Source organism: Monodon monoceros, unplaced genomic scaffold, assembly GCF_005190385.1.
Source record: "Monodon monoceros isolate NGI ecotype Baffin Bay Population unplaced genomic scaffold, NGI_Narwhal_1 Super_Scaffold_6, whole genome shotgun sequence".
Lineage (NCBI taxonomy): Eukaryota > Metazoa > Chordata > Mammalia > Artiodactyla > Monodontidae > Monodon > Monodon monoceros.
The window spans coordinates 55,375,022-55,401,102 of record NW_021703783.1 but is presented as its reverse complement, the minus strand read 5'-3'; the positions used below and the strand labels follow the sequence as shown (position 1 = coordinate 55,401,102).

The window sequence follows — 26,081 nt, the reverse complement described above, 5'->3', positions numbered from 1 at the left end:
TTTTTTTTTTTTTGCGGTACGCGGGCGTCTCACTGCTGTGGCCTCTCGCGCTGCGGAGCACAGGCTCCGGACGCGCAGGCCCAGCGGCCATGGCTCACGGGCCCAGCTGCTCTGCGGCACGTGGGATCCTCCCGGACCGGGGCACGATCCCGTGTCCCCTGCATCGGCAGGCGGACTCTCAACCACTGCGCCACCAGGGAAGCCCTAAAGTTTTGTTTTTAAATGGCACCCACATATTTGGAAACTTTTTTTTTGGTTTATTTTGACTTGTTTTGTTTGTTTGTTTGTTGTACCTCATAGATTAACTAGCAAATCTGTTGGAGGCTTTTGTAAAACTGTTTTAGTCTCATTATTGACTTAGTTTTATAATGTTGGCATTGTATTGTAGGGATAGCACAATTATCTTACCAAAATTGTTTATAAAGTCATAACAGTATAAAATATTGATATCATTTTTCCCCCCAGCCTAACAAAATGATGAGACTGGACAATTCTCCAATATCAAGTCCAAGAAAGCATTCAGCAGAACTAATTGCTATGGAAAAAAGACGATTGCAAAAGCTAGAATATGAATATGCCCTGAAAATTCAGAAACTAAAAGAAGCCAGGGCCCTTAAAGCAAAGGAACAGCAAAATATTGGTCCACTTGTGGAAGAGGAACCTGAATTTTCTTTGCCTCAACCCTCACTTCACGATCTGACTCAAGATAAATTAAGTCTGGACACTGAGGAAAATGATGTTGATGATGAGATTTTGTCTGGGTCAAACAGAGAAAGAAGAAGATCCTTCTTAGAATCCAATTCTTTTACTAAACCTAACCTTAAGCACACTGATACACCTAACAAAGAATGTATAAACAAACCTACTAAGAATACAGTAGAAAAACCAGAACTTTTTCTAGGGTTAAAAATTGGTGAATTGCAGAAATTATATTCAAAAGCTGATAGCTTAAAACAACTGATTTTAAAAACTACCACAGGCATTACAGACAAGGTTTTGCATGGTCAGGTAACTGAACATTTCATATTCTTTATAAAATCTAGAATTCACCCTAGCCTTTATTACCTTATGAAATTTCTCTTTTCTTTTGCAGGAGATTTCTGTGGATGTGGATTTCGTGACAGGACAGAGTAAAACAACAGAAGTGAAGCCATATCCGTTTAGACCCTACCATAGTCCCCTTCTAGTTTTTAAGTCTTACAGGTATAGAAGAAAGATTCAGTAAACTTGAGGTTCAGGATTGCTCCTTGTTCTTAATGATATCTTAATCTGGAATGTGTGATGACCATGAAAAAAAATTGAATCATGGCTGCTTAGAAATGAACTTGTCCTTTTAGGGAATATAAAAATTTAAGTGCCTTGTTGTCAAACTTGAACCAAATAGGAATTAAGATTTAACTCACACTTGGGTTTACTAATTCTTATCAAATCCTAATTTCTGGCTACTGGTGAAATTGTGGAGAATTCTGAATTACTATATCTATTAAGGATTTTAGGAAAAATAACTGGAGTCTTATGAGAATTTAAAATTTTTGCTTTTTAATTTTATTGTTATTCTAAGGAATGCATTGGCTAGCTTTCATAAAATTGATTTGACACTTTCCAATGATTAACTTTGGGAGGTTGTCTCTTTTTTTTTTAAAGACTCTTTAGAAGCTGTGAGACTATTAAATTGGTATGATTTAATCGTAAAATCGTACAGCACCTACCAGGTAGTATAGACTTTTTCTCTAGTTTTTTGGTTGGCTGGTAATGTGTGGAAGAAATACCAGTGTTATGTGGTAGGAAAACACTACGTTTAGAATACAGGATATTGTTGTTCTTTGTTTTCTATTTCAGATATTTTATGTCTGGGTATAAAAGTAGTTTGTCCCTATGACTTGATATTCTGGTTGTTTTCTAGAGTTAATTTTGGCATTAAGTAATTAGATAAATAGTAAACTCAAAGTATAGAAACTTTAATTGAGAAAGAAAAAATGAAAAAATTTCTGAGGAATGTTTATGGAGCATCATAATGTGCCTCTCTACCTCTCTTCTTAGATTTAGTCCATACTATCGAACCAAGGAAAAACTTCCCCTAAGCTCAGTATCATATAGTAATATGATCGAACCAGATCAGTGTTTCTGCCGTTTTGATTTAACAGGAACATGTAATGATGATGATTGTCAGTGGTGAGTAGTTTTTATTTGTTAACATTTTATAATTTAAAAGGCAGTCTTGGTTATGTAGCTTTGATATATACATGATTATCTTTTCTGTGTTGTTATTTTATTTTAGGCAGCATACACAAGACTATACGCTTAGCCGAAAACAGCTATTCCAGGACATTCTGTCATATAATCTGTCTTTGATTGGTTGTTCAGAGACAAGCACTGATGAAGAAATTGCTGCTGCAGCAGGTTTTAAAGACCTCTTGTTTCCCAAGTGAAAATTGAATTTAGGCAATTTAAAAGTTTTATATTCAGTTGTTGACATCTTTAAATAGCCATAATAATTCAATACATTCATCTATGACACTTTATCTAGATCTGCTCTGTCCAGTACAGTAGTCACTAGCCATGTGTTGCTATTTAAATCTAAGTTAATTAAAATAAAAATTTGGATTCCTCAGTCACTCTAGCCACATTTCAGGTGCTCAGTAGGCACTATTGAGCTCAGTATTGGTAAGTGCTTACCGGTAAGACAGTGCAGATGTAAGACATTTCCATTATTGCAGACAGTTCTTTTGATGGAGCTCATCTAAATATTTCACTTTATTTAGAAGAATATGTTAACATAGTATAGAAATATTACCAATGATTTAAAAATAGACCCTATTTAATTTTCAAAAATAGAGGGGGATTAGAAGTTGAGGTGACTATAGTTTCAGATTCTACAATGAAATAAAAAAGGACTTTATACACTTTGACACTGTAGAAAGCATAGATTACTGCCAGACATTGTGAATAAATGTTGTTAAGCTTTTCCCCAGATTGAGTGCCAAATATTAAACCTTAAACTACAAGTCTTTTCGAAGTAGGGGAATTAGTGTTTGTTAAATTCAGTATTATCACAACTCAGAGTGATTGTAACATCACTGAATCTATTTAGTCATTCCTAATTAGGGACTTTAATTTTCACTTGTTTAGGTTGTTTTAGGAAATACTTTTTTTCAGTCCACATTGGGGTGCATGATATGGTAGGATTTGCTGTAGTAGTTAAGATAATGTAGACCCTGCCCTTTAGAAGGCCATAGGTGTTTTTGACTAGTACCTTTAATTTTTAAACTATTCTTTACTTCATACTCTTTAATTAGCCTCATCTCTGTAATCCATATTTTTTATACTTTTTATGAAGATAGCATTGCTCTAATTTCAGAAAAATATGTTGAGAAACTTTTTGGAGTAAACAAAGATCGAATGTCAATGGACCAGATGGCTGTTCTCCTTGTGAGCAATGTCAATGAAAGTAAAGGCCATAGTGAGTATATGTATCTTTCTCTCACACAAAAGGACCTTAGAGTTTATGAGAACAATTTTTTTGGCATTATGTAGAGATATATATATACCATGTCTGAGTAACATGATAGAATAAATTCAGCTCTTTTTGAGTACTATTTGGGTATCCTTCAAAACAATAAAAGACTAGTTCTGTTAACCAGCAGTCTTCTCCTGTCTACTTTAGCACCTCCATTTACAACCTACAAAGATAAAAGAAAGTGGAAGCCAAAGTTTTGGAGAAAACCTATTTCAGAGAATAATTTCAGTAGTGATGAGGAACAGTCTACAGGACCTATTAAGTATGGTAAGAAGTAATTTAAGATCCAGAATCATTAAATTGTCGTGTTACACTTTGCTAACACTTTGCTAATCTTTTGGTGTAATCTACTAGCCTTTTAAAAGTTTCTATTTTCAAAAAAGTGATGCTGCTTGGCATTTAAGGCAATTCGTTCTTCCTTGGGCAAGACTGTGCCTTATATTGCAGGATGTTTTGTTTTCATGACCCCTGCCCAGTAAATGCATGGATCACCCTTTAGTAAATGTGACAGCTTTAAATATTACTTGAGTGGGGAGAGGGGAGCAGTGCTGCTCCCATTTGAGAACTACTGCCTGGCCTGTGTCCTTCTTGAGAGCAGGAGTTCTGTTTGTTTTATCTTTGAGTCTTTGTTTTCTGACATGCAGTAGGCTCACAGAATGAATGAAGTAAATGAGTGAACAAAGAAATGTATAAATGAGTGCCTTATGTCGAGTACATCTTACATTATATTCTCAAGTTTGCATAATTTAATTGCCTACTATTTGTGGATTAGCAAATATGCTCTCCTGTACTTATTTACATTAACACTTTTTCTCTAATTTAGATGTAGTGGAATATGGAATAAATCATTTTCATAAATTATTATAACTTTCTCTTAAAACTTATTGAATGTGAATTATCAGTTGATGTCATTTACGCTTAGAGTAGAGAGGTCATACTTCTGGTTTGCCCAGCAGAGTCCTAGTTTATACCTGTCATCCTGGTGTAATTTGTATTAACATCCCTTTTTACTCTTAGAAGTGTCCTGGTTTGGACAATAAACTATATGATTGCTCTACCTTAAAGCTATGAGCTTTAGATTTTTAGATTATTTTAAAGGTAAGGCCAATCGTTTTTTCTTGGGTTTGTGGATTTAGAGAAATTGTGAAGCTAATAGTGCTTTTTCTTATAGTCTTCCAGCCAGAGAACCGAATAAATGTTCCAGCTTTGGATACAGTTGTCACTCCAGATGATGTCAGATACTTTACAAATGAGACTGATGACATTGCTAATTTAGAAGCAAGTGTGCTTGAAAATCCTTCTCATGTACAACTTTGGCTCAAGCTTGCATACAAGTACTTGAATCAAAATGAGGGGTACGTCCCCTTCTATCTTTGTGTAAACTGGTGCACATTTATATTTTTATGTTTGAAGTTTATTTCATCTCTGGTAATCAGGTTTCCTTGCTGCTATCAATGGAGTCTTTGTTTTTTTGACAAAGCCAAAAGCACGTAATTGTTTTAAAGCTATTAGAAAAAGTGTAAGATTAGATCTTGAGTTATGTGCATGGCTTAGTGTATGGGTAATAAATTAGCTACAGTTTTTAACTTAAGTAGGCTCTTATTTCAAAGTAGTGTCAGTTAAAACAGTAAATTCTGAGTGGTCCAAGAATTAATCATTGGAGTTTTTAATACGTCAGGTAGTCATGTTCTCAATAAAATTGTGATAAAGTCACAGTGGAACAGGTTAAATTTTATGTTAATTTTAATTTGGAGATTTAAAGCTTGTCTAAGAACCTCTAAATTCTGGTGAATTGACTTTTTTCTGTGTGTGGTGTTATATTATGTGTATTCAAATAAGATAAATAGTAATTTATCTCAAAAATGACAGCTCCTATTAAATAATTGTGTTTTTTGACTCCTACTTGTTGATAGGATTGCCAGGAATAATCTCTTATTACCAGGAGTAATATTTATTACTGTAATTTTAGAATTACAATAGTAAGGTGTTTTTGTTTTTTTTTTAAACAGGCTGCTCTGTCTTAAAACTTGGTATAAAAACTTTTTTAAGGTAGCACTGCAGAATGCTAATACATCACACATACCTGAATATGGTGCTTATTTAACTTACCTTGTGTGTCATTTTCATGTTGATAGGATAAGTTACAATGTTTTCTTTTCTGACTCATTTACTGAGTGAAGGCCAAAAAACTGTACATTATTTTATGAATAGGATCATGAGAGACAGTTTTCTCCTCCAAGAGATAGCGAGCCCTTGACTGTTGAAAAGAACTATTATATTGAAAGCTTTGATTATTTTGTGCTGGTAGTAGCTGGCCTTGAGGGAGAATTGTTTAACTTTTCCCATTCCCAGACCAGTGTAAATCATAAAAGGTATTGCTGAATATGGACATAAAGCACATTTGAAGTTGATAATCTAGTGGTTTTATAATACTGTATTTTTATCTGGTAAATGCGCATTGAACATCCACTTAAAAGGGAATTGTTGGGTCTGTGGGAAATCGGGACCTGTTTTGGATGGATGTGATTTAAAATCTTAATCTACCTCCCTTTGTCATTGGTGATTCTAACTTCTTGGTAGGTTCTAATAGAAAATGGAATTTAAAAGTTGACTTATTAGAACTAGACTGATTTAAAAAGTATCTTCAAGTGTTAAAAAAAATGGTCCTGCTTTTTCTTTCAAACATGTAGGCTATGTTCCGAGTCCTTGGATTCTGCTTTAAATGTTCTGGCTCGAGCTTTGGAAAACAACAAAGACAATCCAGAAATTTGGTGTCATTACCTCAGATTGTTCTCAAAAAGAGGAACCAAGGAGGAGGTGCAGGAAATGTGTGAAACAGCTGTTGAATATGCTCCTGATTATCAAAGTTTTTGGACTGTGAGTAGAAAAGATAAAGTTGTGTGTGTGTTTGTTATCAATAATTCTTTAGGTCATCTTAAATATTGATGTGTAGGTTAATAGATCATATGTTTTATCTGCATATAGATATAATAGTAACCTTACTTTCACTGTCCAGTAACCTCAAAACCACTTCTCTGGGTCAGGATTAACTTAGACTAAACAAGACAGTATTTAGTGAAGAGGTGATTTTTGTTGTTGTTTACTTTATTGGCAATGAGGAAACAAACATTTTAAAACATTTTACACTAACCTATTCTTAAGTAGTTTTGGTTTGGGCAAAGTTAAATGAATTTTTTGCTAAGCACCTGAAAGTAATTTAATAATATTCTTTTTATGCTTATATAACATTTTCATGAAAGCCAGGAAATAATTTGGTCTTTTTATTATATGCCCTTGTTACTTATGGAAAAAACTTTATCTGTAAATCATACTAATATCGAACCTTGCTAAGTTTAAAAGATTTGGTGAAAAAGTGGGTTTTTCCTCATTCTCTGAGAAAATGGGGTGTTTCTTACCCAGGCTTAAACTTAAAATTATGATTAATTCACTTATAAAATAAATATTCATTAATATATGAACTTTTACCAGCTGAACTCAGGAATTATTAGATTCAGATAAACTTTCATATAAACTGTTACTATCAGATCTGTCATTTACTTGCTAACTGAAATTCAGAACAGACAGATTTGGATAACATGGTATCCCTTAATGAATGAACTTGCCACTTTGTTACTCTCCTAACTCACTGAATAGATTTAGACAATGAAAAATGCTTGGCTTTTAACCTGCAGCCTTGTACCAAAATTAATGCTATTGATCACCACAAATTATAGGGTGTAATGTTTTTCCTTAAGTTGTTTGGTCTTTAAAGGACCTCTTAATTTCTTTAAAAGATTAAATCTTTTAATTATTTTGTCACATATTTCTTATATGAATGCTATTCTCAAAATTTTTATATAGTCACACACCTGAGCAATTCAGATTGTATGTGATCATAAACGTGAGCTTTTGGAGATCCGTTATGGTCTTGTTGCCATTTATTGATTCAAGGAAAGGAGACGTGAAATTGCTTTAGTGATAATTCTGAGAGTGTATCTGTATTGTTTTAGTTTTCATCTGATTCCACTTTCCAACTTGTGGTAGAAGGGGAAATCTAGGTTATAGTACTGTACAATGGGTTTATACATATTTGTAATTATCCTTTTTATAGAAATTGAATTTTTAATATGTGATAGTTTCTTAATGAAATGTGAGAAATCTGTAGTTTTAGATATTCTTATGAAGCAGGAGTAATCATATGAAATCCATTTGGGCAGTTTCTGCACCTAGAAAGCACCTTTGAAGAAAAGGATTACGTATGTGAGAGAATGGTGGAGTTCCTGATGGGAGCAGCCAAGCGGGAAACATCAGATATTCTGTCCTTTCAGCTTTTAGAGGCTCTTTTGTTTAGAGTTCAGCTACACATATTTACTGGAAGATGCCAAAGTGCACTTGCAGTTTTACAGGTAAACATTTATTATAGCATTTAATGACATTCTGTAGAGAATTTTTTAAAGGTTTAAAACAGTACAGGTAGCATTGTTGAAAGATAAGGACACAGGCTTTAGATTTGAATCTTTGCCACTTACTGGTAAGTTGTGTGAATTTGGGTAAGTTTACAGCTGTTTCCTCCTTTGCTTATTTAGTAGGGATAATACCTTATTTAGAGTGTTTATGAGGTTTAAATGAAAATAATATTTGCTGAGTACCCACCAGAATAAACTTCAATATTCAAACCATAAGGGGAAAAAATTAGTCCATAGTGAAAATCTTCTATATGGGTGTGGTGAGGTTTTTTGTTTATTTTTTACTCTTTTCTCTTTATCTTATTAGATTTTGAATATCAAGATACTTAAAATATACAAATAAATTTAACCTTTTCATTAATTATGTCATAAACCGTAGCATAGTAAAAATTATGTTAATCTGGTATTGATAGCTCTAAAGAGTTTCTCCATTCAAAAAATTGGTGAGTATCAGAATTTTGACTTAGGTATTTAAGAACCATGCCAAAGAAATAAAACACGTTTCATCTTCTTTGCCTTCACAGTTGAATCTTATTAGGAATATTTTTAAAAACACCTTCAGATTATTTTTCCATTTTACCTAGAATGCATTGAAATTGGCTAATGATGGAATAGTAGCTGAATACCTTAAAACAAGTGATCGATGTTTGGCATGGCTGGCCTACATACATCTTATTGAATTCAACGTTCTCCCTTCAAAATTTTATGATCCGTCTAATGCCAATCCTTCAAGAATTGTTAATATAGAACCATTTCTAATGCCGTGGCAAGCAGTTCAAGATGTAAAGACTAATCCTGACATGTTGTTAGCAGTATTTGAAGGTAAGTATAAATGCTTATAAATTATTTAGAACATCAACTTATCGCTTATTATGATTCTTCAAAATTAAATGAAACAAATTTATGTATTGCAAGTTTTACACTTTATTATATAAATGCTTAAAAAATTAAGGATTGAATCAGATAAGATGGGCATTGGCATCTATGAAAGCTACGTTTTTCTGATTATGGCAAAAGATATCAGCTAAATATGTACATAATATAGCATATTTACATAGGTTTAATGAGTTGATTGAATCATAGAACCAGGTAAATTTTTGTAAAGCAATCTATCAAGGTGAAAGTTAAAAGATAATATCTTTTTTCAAGTAATTAATATTTTTTCCATCAATCAGTGAGTTTGATTCCTTTATGTACTAACCGAAGTATCTGCTTTGGAACATATATAAGATATAAAGCCTGTTCCCTTCTAATAAGAAGTATATAGCCTAGTCAGAAGATAAAATCTATACATCTGAATAATTAATAAACATATGAGGCCACATAACTGTCTATTAGTATATAGTCTAAATTCTGTGCTTAGAGAAGAGACTGGGATCTGTGATTTAGAGAATTACATGGTACAGGCCATAAACCTGAAGGGAAGAGATTATTGCAGGTTGGCATGATCAAGTATGTCTTCACAGACGAATTAGGACTTGGAGCTGGACTTTGAAGCTTACCTGTAATGTGACTGACAATGGTGGGCCTCCTCCTCAAAGATGGGACTCTTGTCTTATTTTTATATTTCTCAAGGGCCTATAATGTCTGGCAGTATACTGAGCGCTTAGTAAATGTTCATTGAATAAACTAGGGAAGAAAGGAAGTAAAAGGACATTCCTGTTAGGGGAGCTAAGTAAACAAAAAGCAACAAGTAGATAGGAATTGGTGCAATGGATTTAAAGGGAAATTAGAAGAAGGGAGAGTCCTTATCAAAGTGAGACTTTTTGTGCTGGAGAACAGTAGGAATTAAGCTTGATAAGTGGAAATGATACCCGATTTTCAAGAACTTTTAAGTATGGTAGGCTTGATGGCAATAGAAATTCTTTAAGAAAGAAAGAATATGCTGGAGAGAAATGATACCAAAGGTAGGAAAACCAACCAGAAGCTGACAGCCATAACTGAGGCATTAAAAAAAGTAACCTGGGAAAGAGAGAGTATTTATTGGAGACATTTTAAGTTACCATATAGAGATTGGGGACGGATTAAATGTCAGGGAAGAAGAGAAAAAATAGTCAAAGATGATTTCAGGGTTTTGAGACCAGGAAAAGGAAAGGGTACTAATAGAAAACTGGTGAATTGGGAAGACTGATTTTGGTAGTAGGAGTGGTATTTATGAATGATAATTGGTCACCCAAGTGGAAATGCTTGTTGGCAGAAGGAAGTAAGGAAGTGCACCTTAAATGGACAATTATGGATAGAGAAATGGATTTGAAAGTTACCAACATAGAAATTATTTTATTATATAGTGCTTTACAGTTTTTAATGTGCACTCCCAGTAAGTTATTCACCAGCTGAAGCTATGAGATACTTTCTTTGAGGAAATGGAGATTTTAAAGTATAGCTGTAAGGGGTAAAAGGGAGAATTGAGTCAGTGAATGAGACCAAGAGAAAATATAAACAATCTCTTGGAAGCAGAGGCAAGAAGAAATTAAAAAGAAGAGGAAGAACATTATCAAATGCTAATCAGATAAAATGAATGTAGAGATAGATTTGTTTAGATAGGATCCTTATAAGTGAACTTCAAAAGTGCTGTTTCAGAATGGCATTCATTTTTAAACTCAGCAGTTCTGGGAAGTCATACCACCTTGGGCAAGGAGGAAATGGTGACAGTTGGGCAAAGTGAAACAGTGGAGGACTTTTCTCTAAGAAGTAGCAAGATCGAGTAAAGGACTCTTTACAAAGGGAAAAGTGTTTTGAAGGAGTAAGGAAAAGATCAAGTTTAGGGGGAGACGTTTAAATGGCTGTAGATCAGCAGAGCAAGGCCTCTTGAAGTGGGTTGGAGAAATATGAAAAGATAATTCATTCTTTAATTTCTTTGACATAATTTTTCAGGAATTTAGTATAAATGCAAAGATGCAAGAGCTCATATTGGGTGTTTTATTCTTAACAGGAAAGTGAGGGTGAAAGATTCAATTTTAGGAGTTTGGAGATATCTGAAATACCTCCTTTGGGTGAAAACCAGGAGTTTAGTAAAGGTGAATAAGATGTAGTCAAACAAAAGAATAGGCTACCTTAGAGTTTAAATAACACAGTCACATAATTCATTTTATGTTTGATTCATGTTATTGTGGTGTTTTTGGATAGATGCGGTGAAAGCTTGCACAGATGAGAGCCTTACTGTTGAGGAAAGAGTAGAGGCTTGTGTTCCACTTTACACAAACATGATTGTTCTGCACCAGCTTCTTGAGAGGTAAAACTTAATTGACAAGCAGTTAACCTCATATTAAAAATTGATTTTTTCATGTGTTTAAATGTGTGTTTTTCTTGTGAAGGTATGAGGCTGCAGTGAAGCTTTGTAAATATTTATTGGAATCATGTCCCATGAACTGTCAGTTGTTGGAATCCCTTGTTGCTTTATATTTGGAAACAAATCAGCACGACAAAGCTAGGGCAGTGTGGCTTACTGCATTTGAAAAAAATCTTCAGAATGCAGAGGTTTTTTATCATACGTGCAAATTCTTCATCTCGCAGGTAAAAAAAAAAAGACTCATAATTCTTTGTTTTTCATAATTCTTAAATATGATATTTTTATGTTTCACGTTTATTCATCCTTTAAGATGTTTCAGGCATCAGCCTCTCCAGGATGCTTTTACTGATCCTTTTGCCCTTTGCAATGCTGTTAGGTATTCCTTCTCTTTCTGCCATAATACCTCATGCATAGTTCTACCATTGCACTTAATTACATTACATTGTAATTTTGCTTATAGCTACTTTGTATACTACTCTAAGAACTCCCAGAGGGCAGGGACCATGTCTTATTCTGATTTAGAGCTCCCCTACTCTCAACACCTAGCACAGTGCCAAACATGTAAATAGAGCTTAATGGCTAATTGGTGAAATTGGTGAGTGAAACTTGAGCTTGTGGTATATTGGGTGTTAAACTGTTTAATGTTTAGTTCAATTTGGAGATCAGAATACAAAAGTCATCTCTACCTCCACCTACTCAAAAAACCTAATCTAATCAGTGGTTGGGGGGGCGGGGGAGGGCTTTTCCTCCCTTGAAAGATTTTAATTAAACATTGTAAGCCTAATGTGTATCCCTCCTCTTTCTTTTAAAAATAGAATCGAGGAGATAATCTTCTTCCATTTTTGCGGAAATTTATCGCATCCTTCTTTAAACCTGGGTTTGAGAAGTATAGTAACTTGGATCTGTTTCGGTAAGTTTGTAGAACTCTTGATTTGTAGAGGAATGAGAAATAGTGTAGCTCAGTGGAAAGATTACCAATTTCTTGGTGGATTGATTATATTTTAGACTGATTTTTTTTTTAAGACACTTGAATACCCTCTTACAGAATTGTTATAAGGGCAGTAGAATTTAATAAAAATAGACACAAGATGTAAAACGTTTTGCATTCTTTGGATTAAGAACACTAAATTTATGTTAACACCATGGTGATTCATGCTTCTTTTAATTACTGTCATTGTTAATTTTAGCAATTAATACTGTAGCAACAAATTATCCTGAGACAATCTCAGTGATTTTCGAAAAAATGAGTTTTAATTTATTGGATTGGTGATTTTAAAGTGAATGTAAATAATATGCCTTTTTAAAAAAAAATTCTAAAGAGAACTGCTTTAACTTCTGAAAGTTGTTGAGTAAGAAACTTTGGAGAATTCTTTTCTCAACCATCACTTTCTCAGTAGCTTATATAGAGTTCTGTATTTACTACCTTTATTTGCTTCCCTGTGAGTTCTTGTTCAGATCCTAAAGAGTGGGGTTTTTTTGGAGGCTTTTAACATTCTCTTTCCTTCTTCCTCATCTCTCTGTAGGGATCAGCGAACTTTTTTCCTTAAGGGCCAGATAGTAAATATTTTAGGCTTGCAAGCCATATGGCCTGTCACTACTAGTCAGCCTTGCTTTTGTAGCAAGAAAGCAGCCATAGACAGTATATAAATGAATAGGCATGGCTATGTTCCAATAAAAGTTTATTTATGAAGGTAGGTGTAGTTTGCTGATCCTAAGTAAAACAGCATCAAAAGGAAGATACTTGTCATGACATACTTTTTTATTGTATGTTAGGAAGAACTGAGAGAAGATAGGTCTAAGCTGGATATCTCCTAAAAAAATATTCTTGTGGAAAATACTAAGTGAAGATAGAGTCTTAGATTTATATATGCAAGTCTAATGTTTGCATATATTTTTCTTTTCTTAGGTGCTCCCTCCCTGCACCCACCCACAGTATAGCAGTGTTATATAAAAAAATATTTTTAAAAATAACCCACATTTTGTTAAGTCAGTGGTCTATCCACCCTAGAATATTTTGTGAACATGGCAGTTTTATTTGAGATATGGCAAAAAGTTTGGGGTCACCATTCTTTACCAAACTTGAGTCTTTACATCTGTCCTCTTACGGTAGATAGCCAGTTTATTGACATAGTGATTTTAGTACTCTTCCTGAAAGTCTTTCTGCTTTGCTACATATAGATTAACATCTTATAATTAATTACAAAAGAATAATTTGAAATGCAAATTAATAGAGAAAAATTGAACTATTGTATGAGAAATTTAGAGATTGTTTAGCTTCCCCATGCTGACTTTCTCCCTGTTTAAATTAGATTGCTTTAACATCTCAGACTTAAGCACAGGATAAATTCAAGGCTGAACCAGACTTTTAAAGACTTGCTGGTTCTGATCTTCCCTTCAGCATGGAGGTAATTGCTTTAGCTTTGAAGAAGATGCTGCCAGTTTGTGCCATGGTCAAAGATCTTCAGATCTTCTTGATGTCAGCTTAATGAAGCAGAATAAATAAGTGACAATAAAAATGTGAAAGTGGGCTACCTCCAAATAATCTTCTCATTATTTGCTAAGTCATCTTGCTTTATTATTTTTTTTGTGTAAAGTTATAATTCATAATTCACCAAGAATTATGAGGAAAAGGTATCCTGTGCTTAGTTTATTTAGACAATTTGAAGTCCTTATTTTGGGTAGATGCGGTGAAAGCTTGCACAGATGAGAGCCTATCTATTTTTTAGATATTTATACAAAAATCAAATATTAAGAGAATGGCAGTAAGTGAGAGAGTTTTCAGCATTGCCACACTTACTTGGTATTGATAGAAATTTTTAAAATTTATAAAAGAGCCGAAGCTTATTAATAGGAGAAGTCTGCTCTTCATAAGTTCAAAATACTTTTTGATTTCATGAGTAGAAATTGTAAAGCAAAGTACGTAGAACTGTAATATTTATTTAGAATTAGAGTCTGTCATTTCTCTTTCTATATAACATTTAGTATAAATTTTATACTGGAAAATTTTATGTGTAAAATTTAGTATAAGGACAGACAGAAAGATTGAGATGGAGTAATTTTCGTGTGTTTCAAATCAATTTGAAGACTAGTAGATAACCATAAAAGTTAACTTGGGGATTTCATTCACCTTACTGAAGTTGGCATAGGGGTAGTCTTACATAGATTAGATTTAAAGTTATCTCTTCTTACTTATTGCAGTTTTCAGTTGAGAAAAGTCAATATTCTTAGAAGTTAAGTGATTAACTCATGGTAATACAGCTAGTTACGGCCAAGTCAGGATGATAATCTGCCTTCTAGAAGTACCATTTCTTCCCTTTCTTACGGCCCCCAGCACACAACCTCCCCCACCCCAGCCGCCATACAGCCTCTCTAATCCATTAAAACTTAGTTCCTTGAAATAATTGCTAAATTCACTGTGAACAGTTAATACTAGGTTGTCATTGTTGAAATCAACATATTGCCTTTAAAAACATTGTTCCTGAAGATGCTGGTAATGTTATACACACAGATTCAAATATATTGGGGGGAAACCTGAATTACCAAAGTAAAATAGATTTTTTTACTGATTGGCTTCTTAGAGCCTTTAATATCCTAATATGTTTTGTGGCTTTTTAAGAGGGGGCTTTAATTTGTGGTATTTCTCAATCTTATTTGATCATAGACCTCTTTTTGACAAGTGCCTTATGGGCCAATATGTTATAGAATACGCTTTTATATCATGTCTAAAATTAAATGTAGAGTGGTATTTGTGTGTATGTGAGAGAGAAATTGTTTTCAGATATCAAGTTTTATAACTCAAAGATTTTTTTTTTCAAGAAAGTACAGATTTTGTGGGAAAATTTTAGATACTTGGTAGTCTCATTTGTTCTTCTGTGTTTTTAATTAGGTTTCATTAGATGATTATGGTGGTTTGTTTAATTTGGGCTATAAAATTTTAAAAAATCATTATAGAAGAAGAATTATTCAAGTAGGTATAAGATAATAAATATATGATGCTAGAGATGTGACCAAAGCGGTATGGTATACACATGAAAATAAAGTCTCATTACTGTATAAACAAGGAAGTTTTAGTTGAAACAGGATTTTTTTTTAAAAAAAAGCAATAGTAATCCATGTGTACATAGGCATAATTTCAAACATGATATTTTTCCTCAGGTATCTCTTAAATATCCCAGGACCACTTGATATTCCAGCCCGTTTACGTAAAGGAAATTTTGATGATGAAACGTTTAACCACCAAGTTCCTTATTTGTGGCTGATATACTGGTGAGACATTATCTACTGTGGAGAGAAATGTTGCATACTAGGCTTGCATCTGTTATTTATTACTGAATTACACTGTGTTAAAATTAACCTGTTGCTAAAGTCATTGAAGCAAAATTTAAGGGATGCTAAGGTTTATACGTTGTTAAAAAAAGAAAGATCAAAAGAAGGATTCTATTGTAATAATATCTGTAATGTTTATACTTTGTCATTCCTTTACCTGATCGAATTGAGCTGTAGACATACAATGTTTTCCTTCATTTTTTAAACAGCCTTTGTCATCCTCTTCAATCAAGTATTAAAGAGACAGTGGAGGCGTATGAGGCAGCGTTAGGGGTGGCCATGAAGTCTGATATAGTGCAGAAGATTTGGCTGGAGTAAGTTTAATTCCTCTTAATAAGAATGGGATTTGAAATAAGGGGATATGGTTGGGGAAGGGTTGATGAGCTTTCTTGTTAGAGAATTACTGGCTTAATTATTCTAAATTATGATGTTTTTCTTTTGGCAGTTATCTTGTCTTTGCCAATAATAGAGCTGCTGGATCCAGAAACAAAGTCCAGGAATTCAGATTTTTTACTGATTTAGTGAATAGATGTTTGGTTACAGTCCCTGCCCGATACCCCATTCCTTTTAGCAGTGCTGATTACTGGTCCAACTATGAATTTCATAATAGGGTAAGAATTTAAAACTTATTTTCTTTAGATATTTATACAAAAGTAGGGGACTTAAATGATAGCAAAACTCGTGTTTAATATCGAGAGATTTTCCTAGGACCACTTTACTAGCATTTACTGTTGTTCTTGACCATGTTTTCTATTTATCTCTTCAAAATCTAGGCACAGAGCCCTTTAAATTTCAGTTAAGATAAAATGTGCATATTGATTATCTTCTATTTAAGAAAATTTAGCATTGAAGCAAAAGTGAAGAGATGTTAAGGTTTAATACGTATTAAAGAAGAGAGATCAAAAGAAGTAATTGTAATAATGTCAGTAATGTTTTGCTTGAGTAATTGGAAATTTTACTGAATGAAAAATTCTATAACTTCAAAATAAGTAAGAATGTGCTTACATGTTGTAGCTGCTCTTTTTATCAGTATTTTGTCAAGCAGATATAGCTATACATAGGACATAAGAAAGCTGAAATCAGATGCTGTTTGGAATTTTAAGAGTAGAGTCTGGATATTGATATATTTATAAGGTCATCTTCTTATAGGCAGTGAAGCAAAGGGTTTTTTAAAAATTGGTTTATTTTCAGAGACCCCTTTTATTCAGTGCGTGTAAGCTAAAAGCTACCAAAGCTCAGTATAGACTAAAACATCTCTGTGTTTTATTTATTTATTTTTTTGGTGGGGTGGTTTTGTTGTTACCGGGATAACCAATTATTATGCTTTGTACTTCTATGCCATTCTTTATCCCAGGATCTCAAACCACTTTATGGACATTAAGTCATTTACACACGGGCATTCCATGAGCAAGATGTGGCAGGTATTATTAGCCCTATGACTTGCCCAGCTATACAGCAAGTAAAGGTAGACTCAGGAATGAAAACCCGGACTCCTGGCTTCTTGTCAGTGTTCTCAGTCCATGGCTCTCATCACTAGACCATATTTCCTAATTCATATTTGGAAAGTCACTAATATAATTAATGGTAGGAACTGTAACTCACAGCATCATACATTGTTATAATTTATACATTCATGTCTTAAAGACCATTTTGGTTTTCTCATTAAAACACATAGGTAACTGGATTTCACATTTTGTTGTATTCCTTTCCCCACCTCCCCAACCTTCACAGGTTATTTTCTTTTATTTGAGCTGTATTCCAAAGATCCAGCATTCCAAAACCTTGGAACGGTTTTGCTCAATTATGCCAACTAATTCTGGACTTGCACTGAGGTAAGAAAAAATAAAATTCTTAGCTCAATTGTATAGGCTCTTCATATAAAATTATTCTTGAAAACTTGCTAATAGTCTGCTCTTTGGCTGTTGCCTCATTTCCACTTTAATTTCAGAGTTGTTAAGCAATATGTAACTTCGTGTAAAAGTCAATGTGGAGATCTAGTCACTTCAGAAAACTGCAGATTATAAGGGGGCATATAATTCAAGTAAAGTTCACCTGTGTCTCCTAAGCACATACCATCTGTCCATAGTACATGCATTATAAGCACAAAGCATGTTTTATGCAGCAAAGGAGTATTATTTAAGAGGTTTTTAAGTGTTAAAGAGATAAGCTGCACGCGGGCTTTCCCTAGTTGCGGCGAGCGGGGGCTACTCTTAATTTCGGTGCGCAGGCTTCTCATTGCGGTGACTTCTCTTGTTGCGGAGTACAGACTCTAGGCACGTGGGCTTCAGTAGTTGCGGCACGCGGGCTCCATAGTTGTGGCTTGCGGGCTCTTGAGTGCAGGCTCAACAGTTGTGGCGCATGGGCTTAGTTGCTCCGCCGCATGTGGGATCTTCCTGGACCAGGGCTCGAACCCGTGTCCCCTACATTGGTAGGTGGATTCTTAACCACTGTGCCACCAGGGAAGTCTCGACTTATTTTTTTTAATTAATTTATTTTATTTTTTATTTATTCTTGGCTGCATTGGGTCGTCATTGCTGTGCGTGGGGTTTCTCTAGTTGCGGCGATCGGGGGCTACTCTTCCTTGTGGTGTGCGGGCTTCTCATTGCGGTGGCTTCTCTTGTTGCAGAGCATGGGCTCTAGGTGCGCAGGCTTCAGTAGTTGTGGCACGTGGGCTCAGTAGTTGTGCCTCGCGGGCTCTAGAGTGCAGGCTCAGTAGCTGTGGCGCACGGGCTTAGTTGCTCTGTGGCATGTGGGATCTTCCCGGACCAGGGCTCGAACCCGTTTCCCCTGCATTGGCAGGCGCCACCAGGGAAGTCCGGCTATGACTTCTTTTCATATACGTCAGTCATTCTCAAATATTAGCATGTATCAGAATCTCCTGGGATGGTTATTTAAAATGCAGATTCCTGAGCTAGAGCCCTCAAACCACATTTGAGAAACACTTATCCAGGGATTTCATACATTCAATTACAAGATTTTTTTAGAGCATTTCTTTGTAGTTTTTCTGCTCTGATAGAGTAAAACCCATTTCAACCCTCAGGAATTGTGCTTTTTGATTCAAAAAGGTACACTGCATACTAAAGCTTTGGCTTCTACTTATGCTGTCATTTCCACTGCATCAGTTGTGTCTTATGTTTCTAAGCTTGTTTTATGGATTATAAGGTGCCTAAAATAGTTATCAAATATCCCTTTGTGTTCTAGAGCATTTACATTCCACTTAGCATGTATGTAGGAAAATGATATAAGAGATTGAAAAAAATTCAAAGGCTTACGACTGTGATAAGAGTAACAAAATAACGCCATAGCGTTTTATAATAAAGATTCTTAGTAATAAGCATGCTAATCTGCCAAAGTTAATTATAGAAATTTGTATTATAAAACATCACCTTTGATAAAACATGTGAAATAGAAAATGTGCTGATGTTTTGAGTAGTTTCTATAATGATAGGCATTTTGGAATATAGGTAGTTTAATTGTTGGTTTTGTTGGTAAAGTTCTACTTTTGATACTTCTTATTTTCTTAAGGTCATCCTTGTCCTTTTTTTTTCAGAATAGAGAACTTAATAATTAATCACTGTACTTATTACATTTTAGCTCAAGAAACATTCACAATTAAGTATACTGTGTTTAATAAAGAAAGAAAAATACCAAGAAATTGCTCTAATATATCAATTCATTATTTTAGAAAATTTACAGGGAGGGAGAATGTGGAGTGTAATTTGGAGAGAATGCTTTAGTATCCTATAGGAATACATCAGCCTTATTTTAGTTTGTTGAAGATGGTATGGGTCTTGACTAGACCTTTTGCTAGTTTGCATGTTTCTTTCCCAGGGTAAGTTTTGTAAGAGGCATTCTACAAATACTTGCTGAATAGCCTTGATAGAATTTAACTGACCAAAAATTATGCTTCATCAAACATTCTGCTCATAGAGCTCATTTGGAGTTCCCTATACTTGCAATGCTTTTGTTCATTTTCCTGAATGTACTTTACAGGCTACTTCAACATGAATGGGAAGAAAGCAATGTTCAGATTCTGAAACTTCAAGCCAAGATGTTTACATATAATATCCCAACATGCCTGGCCACCTGGAAAATGTAATGCAACAATCATGTACATGTTTTTATAGCTATTGCTTTTATTTATAAGGTTTGCTCCAGACAGGTAAATCTGAAATGACATCTATTTTTTCCCCCCAGAGAGATCTCTCTTCTAATTTAGATTTGTTTTTGGCACTTGCCGAGGTTTTATACCAAGAGTGAAGGCGTGCTCATTAACAATTACCTCTAGAAGCAAAATGGATAGTTTTAATTTTCCTTGAAGGAGAACATATAGATAACAATACTGTTACCAAACAAACAGATCTGCTATACACATATTAAGACTATCTCTTTTGAAATGCGGGGTTTCCCCCTATTATAATCTGATGTCTTCTTTCTTTTAAAGGTGTTAGTGCCAAGTATTTTTTTTTTACTAGTAATTATGAGTATTTTTCATGAACGTTATTTATGTTCAAAACACTGGTCTGCTTTATTATTGTAAAGTTGATAAAAATTGTTGAATTTTTCTTTTCACTATAGGTTACCCTCCTTGGAAATTTAGCCTGTTACTTTCAGGAAGTTTTGTACTCAGATTCCCACAGTCAGTATTCTGCCAGTGGTAGTATCTCATTTTGTTCAAAGATATATAAATTTTTCTTTTCCCTTTTCTATATTCCTTTTTTTTTTCTTAGAGCCATTGCTGCTGAGATTGTTCTAAAGGGACAAAGAGAGGTAAGCCGTGATTGACTATCAGATGGGTTGCTTTTTTTTTTTTAAATAGCTATTCTGCCCTTTTTGTTGACTTCTCAATTTAAAAGGATTAAAGCATAGAAGTTAACATCCTAAGAACTCTAAATGTTTGGAAACTCCAAAATCCAGCATAACCATGTTGTCTTGAATGTTGTTATATTATGAAGTACCATTCAAATAGTTAGGATTATGAAGGTGTTTTCCACCACATTTCCTGATGGAATTGTATATATATCTATCTTATAGGTCCACCGTTTATATCAGAGAGCCTTACAGAAGTTACCTCTTTGTGCATCACTGTGGAAAGATGTAATGCTTTTTATCTTTTATTTCATCTTGAAGTTTTCCTATAAATTTTCTGCATGTGCCATATCCATTGATGTGGTAATGCTCAAAATCTAGCTAAGTCTTACTTCTATGCTTCCCTGTCTTTTACAGCAACTCTTGTTTGAAGCGTCAGAAGGAGGTAAAACTGATAACCTGAGAAAACTAGTTTCCAAGTGCCAAGAGATTGGAGTCAGCCTAAATGAGCTCTTAAATTTAAACAGTTACAAAACAGAAAGCAAGAATCACTGAACACTGGGTGCAGTCAGTTCTAAGTCCTTATAATAATTGCCAAAAATTATTTGAATGATCCTTCAAGATTAGGCTGATCCCTGGCTAAGGTCTGTGTAAGGCAGACAAGCATTACTGATCATATCAAGTCCCCTACAATATCCTATCCTCAAAACCGGAAGCAATGAACATGACCCTCTTCGCTTGGATAAATGAACTTCCTGTTTGGCCTGCTTCTAGGCCCTGCCAGATTCTCATAACATCATGTACGTAAGTATAGTTCCTCAAAGTGACTGACATTTATTTTCATTTTGCTTTGTTTTTGTTTTTATTTTTTACTTTTCCCCCTTCCTTTATGTTGTGCTATTCCTGATTCACTTGACACTCTCTGATGCCTGAGAGATTCTTGTTTGGGATTTAATTTCCAGGGCTGTGTTTACAGTAAAAAGCCGGCAGTCCCTTTTAGTTTTTCCTCTTTAAACCTTTTGAGATTCTTCATTTCAGGATTTAAAACTTAAGCAGTCCATCTTAAGGAAAGTGTAACTGCCATGGCCACAAGTCTGCTAGTTGCACTTGAATGCTCTAACAGGGTTGTTTATTGCCCTTTCTACGTTCTGGACTCCTTGCCGAGACTGTTTAACTTGAAGATTAAAGAAACTATTGCAAATGCCAGTGCATCAGAACCTAAGAGTGGTCAAATATTATGTGCAATTTTTTTTGTAAAGAAATTTTAATTTATAATAAAGTTTAACAGTTTAAAGAACAGTTAATATTTGAACTGCTTTGTATTGCAATACTACTTTGTAGTATTAAAATTGTTTATAAAAATATTTTTAATATAAGTTAACTTTTTGAAAAATGTTGCTGTCTTTATTCACTTTTCACATTCCGGTGGGAAAGGGTTGAAGTAGGAGATATGGATATTCACTATAACTATATCAGTACTTCTTATTTTGAACTGCTTTCCCATAAAAACATTTCAGTGTCTTTTTAAATTCACGAGAAGATGGGTCCTGTTCTATTTTGAGGACAGTGAACAGATAGGCTTGCACTATCATTCAATTCCTTGTTCTTACGACCACGGGGTTTAGAAAGTATCTCCCAACTATAGTTTGAATGATTTGCTTAGTGACATGTGGTCTTACGTTGAATATCAATATGACCAAATGTAAAGGTGACTTTGTTTTTATTTTGCTTTGTTTTGTTTTCAGTCTGTAGTGGGTTATTTGTGCTTGGTAGAAAAATTGTTAATGACACACACTGCCACAAATCTGGTCTTACAGCTACAATGCAATCTAATTGTTGAAGACAGAGCAACAGCCCCATGAAATACTAGGCAAATTTGTACATCTGTACATTTTTATAATGCTTAGTTAAAATAAAGCCATGTTTTGATGCTCTACTAATGTGCCTGCCAGACGGTGCATATTTAGCTAGTAAGTGCTGTTTGGTGAGGTCAAGAACAGAACCCATTTGTCTAGCGTCTTTCATTAAACCAAAAAGAGGCTATATGGTTTCTATCTAAAACCAAAGAAACTTGGGTGGAAGATAGTAATCCCAGAGGGGTATTCCCCCATTGTATGCATTTAACTATTCAACCTTGAAAGCTTTTCCTTCCCTGATTATTTGAAAACCACTGTTAGGTGCTTGGAAAAATATTTCCAGTCTGTCTCCCCATAGTGTAATATTTTTGGTATTAATTGAAATGTCTCAATAGTTTTTTGGAGACTGCTGAATTTTTGTAAATTCTAACTAAAACCTACCATTTGTTGCATTAACAATTCCATCAGCAGTAACGTTTGTCTCTTTTTTTAAAAAAAGAATGCAACTGCAAGATCCAGCCATGCAGGCTGTAAATTGTGACAGCTCCAGAGGTCCCAGTTCACATGCTCACAGTCATGCAGGCAGAGGCCTTAGCATATGTTAAGCAGCTGTTTCCTTTTTGATCAGTTGTCGTATTGCTACTTAAAATCATGAAGCTATCTTATAGAAATTATATTGCCTTAAAGATAATGTCACCTTTTTTCTTCCTGTCATTTTACAGACTCACTTTAACCTCCACAAAAGAATAGCAAGCACTGCTTATGAGTGAGGTGTATGTTCCTGTCATCCTTCCATATTCACTTTTACTTTCTTTTTAATGAAGTGCTTTGAACAAGTAATAATTAGAATATTAAACAAAACTTGGGGTGAAAGTTGATAGTTATTATAGTAACATGAATATAATATTTAACATTATGACTAAAGTCTTTCTTTGGGCAAAGAAATGTTATGCAGTGAGAAAAGATTAGTCATTGAGAACTGTAGTTCCTTACACTCTCCCACTCCTGTCAGGGGGGGAAAAACACAAAAGAGGCATTTTAGGCCATGGGGTTTTATCTCCAATAAAGGAAGTGGTGTGGCAGATTGCAGTGTATTTTTATGTGTTTTTCTTCATTTTAGAGAACAGCCTAATATTTCTATTTGCCTTTTAACGGAAAGTGGACCTTGTAACATTGTTGTCACTGGCTTATCTAAGGCGGTTTGCTTTCAATTAAAGGGCTTATAAACCTACATCATAAAGCAAGCAAGAATCTCCAGGTGCAACATCTAAGAACTAAAGGCACTAAGCAGACAAGCAAAAGCTGACAACAAATGTAGAGGGACTTTATTGAAGATTGGAGTTTAAATATTTATTTTTCAAGGTTGTTGAAAAAGTAGGAACATGTGGCTATAATACAAAGCAGGACCAATGTTCTTGCTGAAAGCTGTCATGTTTTCACAGATAGGTCATAATTTCCTTAAGTCTGCTTTCATATCTCTCTGTTAACATTAGTGCGAGGGAAGAATGGGGAAATATGATTTTAGTGACCTTGCAGGTTTGGGGATTATGCCTGCAAATGTATCATTGCCCCTCAGTACAAATTAACAGCCATCATACAGAGCATTTTGGAACAAGAGCTTTTCAAGAAAAGGTAGGCTTCTAAGGAACATTTTTTATATTCTTTTTTGTCCCTCACAATTTCACAATTGGGTCTCTATCTTTCCAAGTCATGGTACTTTTTAATGTAGGTCGTAGAGCTGAGCTGAAAAAGAGTTTTTTTTTTTAATTAAAAGAAATTTTTTTAGGGCTCTATTCCATATACCACCAAAATATGTCCTCACTTTCTGCAGGTGTTCTTCAGTTGTGTGCTCACTGTTTCAGGGGCCAGTGAACAGCCACCTAAGGGTGTGTGGCCCCACCCTACTCTCATTCCCATCCTCCACCACCACTCACATAGCCTTCCTCAGTAATCGTTAGGTGATACTTTTTGAGTACTACTTGATTGAGATATCTGCATTAAATGTGTAAAGAGCTTTTCATTTTTTTCTCTCTGACATCTTTGAGGTAGATATTAGAAAGCTGTGTCTGTCTTTCATAGATGGTGAAACGGCTATTGAATTTGTCTCCACTTTTCATTCAGTGACCTTGACAAGAGGGACCCAACAACATGTTTTCAGAGGCCCCATAGTGGAGAGTCAGGCACTTTTTCATTCCAGAATCAATTTGAGCACTGTGCTAAGACATTCTCAACACAAGGATGAATAGAGGTCCCTTAGTCTAACAGAACAGAAGAGTATATGCCAAGGAAGCATTTCCAAGGGGGGCTCCAAATTTGGGGTTGGAGGTTGGGAAAGTCTTCCCAGATAGAAGTGGATTATTGGCTAAGTCATAAAATAGAAGGATGAAAACTTGAGGCAGGTAATACTGTTTTCAAAAATTATGTGGCACTTACACCTAAATGTTGGAGGATGATTTGCACTGTTTAAAAACCTGTGAATATTTAAAAACCTAATGTATTTGTGGGGAGGAAGGTGATCTTGATGTCTTACTCTTCCGCCATCTTGAAGCTCCTTTCCTAAAAACCTTCTCTGGCTTTGTGCTAATTATGCACAACTGACAATTTGTTAGACATGATGACACTGTAAGACATGTGAAACTCCATAGCAGCCACACAGGTCCAGAAGAGAGACCTCTTGAGGCATATTGTGCTTCTAAATCCATATGAGCATGATTGAGTAGGAGTCAGTCTTATCAGGCCCAATTTAAAAAGCCTTGACATAGAAAGTCAAATTGGAGTTACAACTGCTGCTACTAGTGTTTTCCTTTCTTTTTTCCCTAACTTTGGGTAACGTATGAATAAAATGCTACTTTGAACATTTACTAGTATCTGCAACTTGCAGAGCCCTGTTTCATTCCCAGCCAAGGCTATAAGGTATATTCTGTGGCTCTGTTATGAATCATGGTTATTTTTCTATTTATATAGAAGAACTACCTGGAGATGGCCCAGTCTTCAGTGCTTTAAACTGATTTTTCCAAATGACATATTTTAGCCCAGTTCCAAAAATGTTTCAATTGACGTGGAACTCAGTAATGCCAGGAATAAAATAATTCACTTGGGGAGGAAAAAATTTTGCATGAACTTAGAAGGAATATATGCCTCCTGTTTTCAACAAGAAAGCAGAAGATCTGAAATATTCAAGGCCAATTTGATTGGTCTTAAGTGATGTGACTTTATGGCGAGTGATGTGACTTTATGGCGAGTGCTGGTGGGTCTGAATTTTTTCCTCCAGTTTAAAGACACAACTGCATAGAAGACAGTGAATAGACTGTTAAGAATATAAGTCTGTTGTATCACAGCTACCACATAGAATTATGAATATTTTGCTTTTATGCAAAGCTTTTTAGTAAGTTTTGGAGCCCACCCAAAACAGAAACATATGATTCTTCAAGGGCACCTTCAATGTATGAAGTAAAAGCCCAAATCCAAACATGAAAGCTATTTGCGCAGCTGTTCTAAAAGAGAATATACTGCATTTGTCCTTTACTTGGTCATTTTAAAGCTTCAAGATTGAATATCAATTCAGCCAAAATCAAAGGTGGGTTTACAATGTTGTTTGGTCTGTCAAGCAAATTAAGTCTTGCAAATGTTCTTACCTAGTGATGTAAGACTTATGAAAGAGAATAATAGCCAGCAGCCTAAGGGAGCTGAACCAATTAGGAAGGGTGATAGAGGAGTTGGTGAGCTGTTTGCATTAATGGAGGTAATCAGGACATCTCCTGCCAAGGCCAGAACCAACACTCAGCTTGGCACATCCTACAGTCAAAATTATGAGACTG

At 34.8% G+C, this 26,081-nt stretch overlaps 1 protein-coding gene across 2 annotated transcripts in view; it reads left to right on the top strand.

Moving 5' to 3' along the window:
• Positions 1-21,792, top strand: part of ZFC3H1 (zinc finger C3H1-type containing) — a 49,703-nt gene extending 27,911 nt beyond the window's left edge. Inside the window, exons 15-35 of one of the 2 annotated variants that reach the window (XM_029205223.1) lie at positions 466-1,008; positions 1,094-1,203; positions 2,041-2,172; positions 2,279-2,400; positions 3,359-3,460; positions 3,665-3,784; positions 4,689-4,872; positions 6,208-6,394; positions 7,735-7,923; positions 8,568-8,805; positions 11,110-11,215; positions 11,298-11,496; positions 12,088-12,182; positions 15,428-15,538; positions 15,808-15,912; positions 16,044-16,209; positions 17,330-17,430; positions 19,592-19,693; positions 20,329-20,368; positions 20,633-20,695; positions 20,825-21,792. In XM_029205223.1, the coding sequence (XP_029061056.1) occupies positions 466-1,008; positions 1,094-1,203; positions 2,041-2,172; positions 2,279-2,400; positions 3,359-3,460; positions 3,665-3,784; positions 4,689-4,872; positions 6,208-6,394; positions 7,735-7,923; positions 8,568-8,805; positions 11,110-11,215; positions 11,298-11,496; positions 12,088-12,182; positions 15,428-15,538; positions 15,808-15,912; positions 16,044-16,209; positions 17,330-17,430; positions 19,592-19,693; positions 20,329-20,368; positions 20,633-20,695; positions 20,825-20,962 (3,153 nt within the window). In that variant the 3' untranslated portion in view covers positions 20,963-21,792. The remainder of the gene's footprint in view (positions 1-465; positions 1,009-1,093; positions 1,204-2,040; positions 2,173-2,278; positions 2,401-3,358; positions 3,461-3,664; positions 3,785-4,688; positions 4,873-6,207; positions 6,395-7,734; positions 7,924-8,567; positions 8,806-11,109; positions 11,216-11,297; positions 11,497-12,087; positions 12,183-15,427; positions 15,539-15,807; positions 15,913-16,043; positions 16,210-17,329; positions 17,431-19,591; positions 19,694-20,328; positions 20,369-20,632; positions 20,696-20,824) is intronic. The other variant, XM_029205224.1, reaches the window with a different exon arrangement.
• Positions 21,793-26,081: the final 4,289 nt, after the last annotated feature.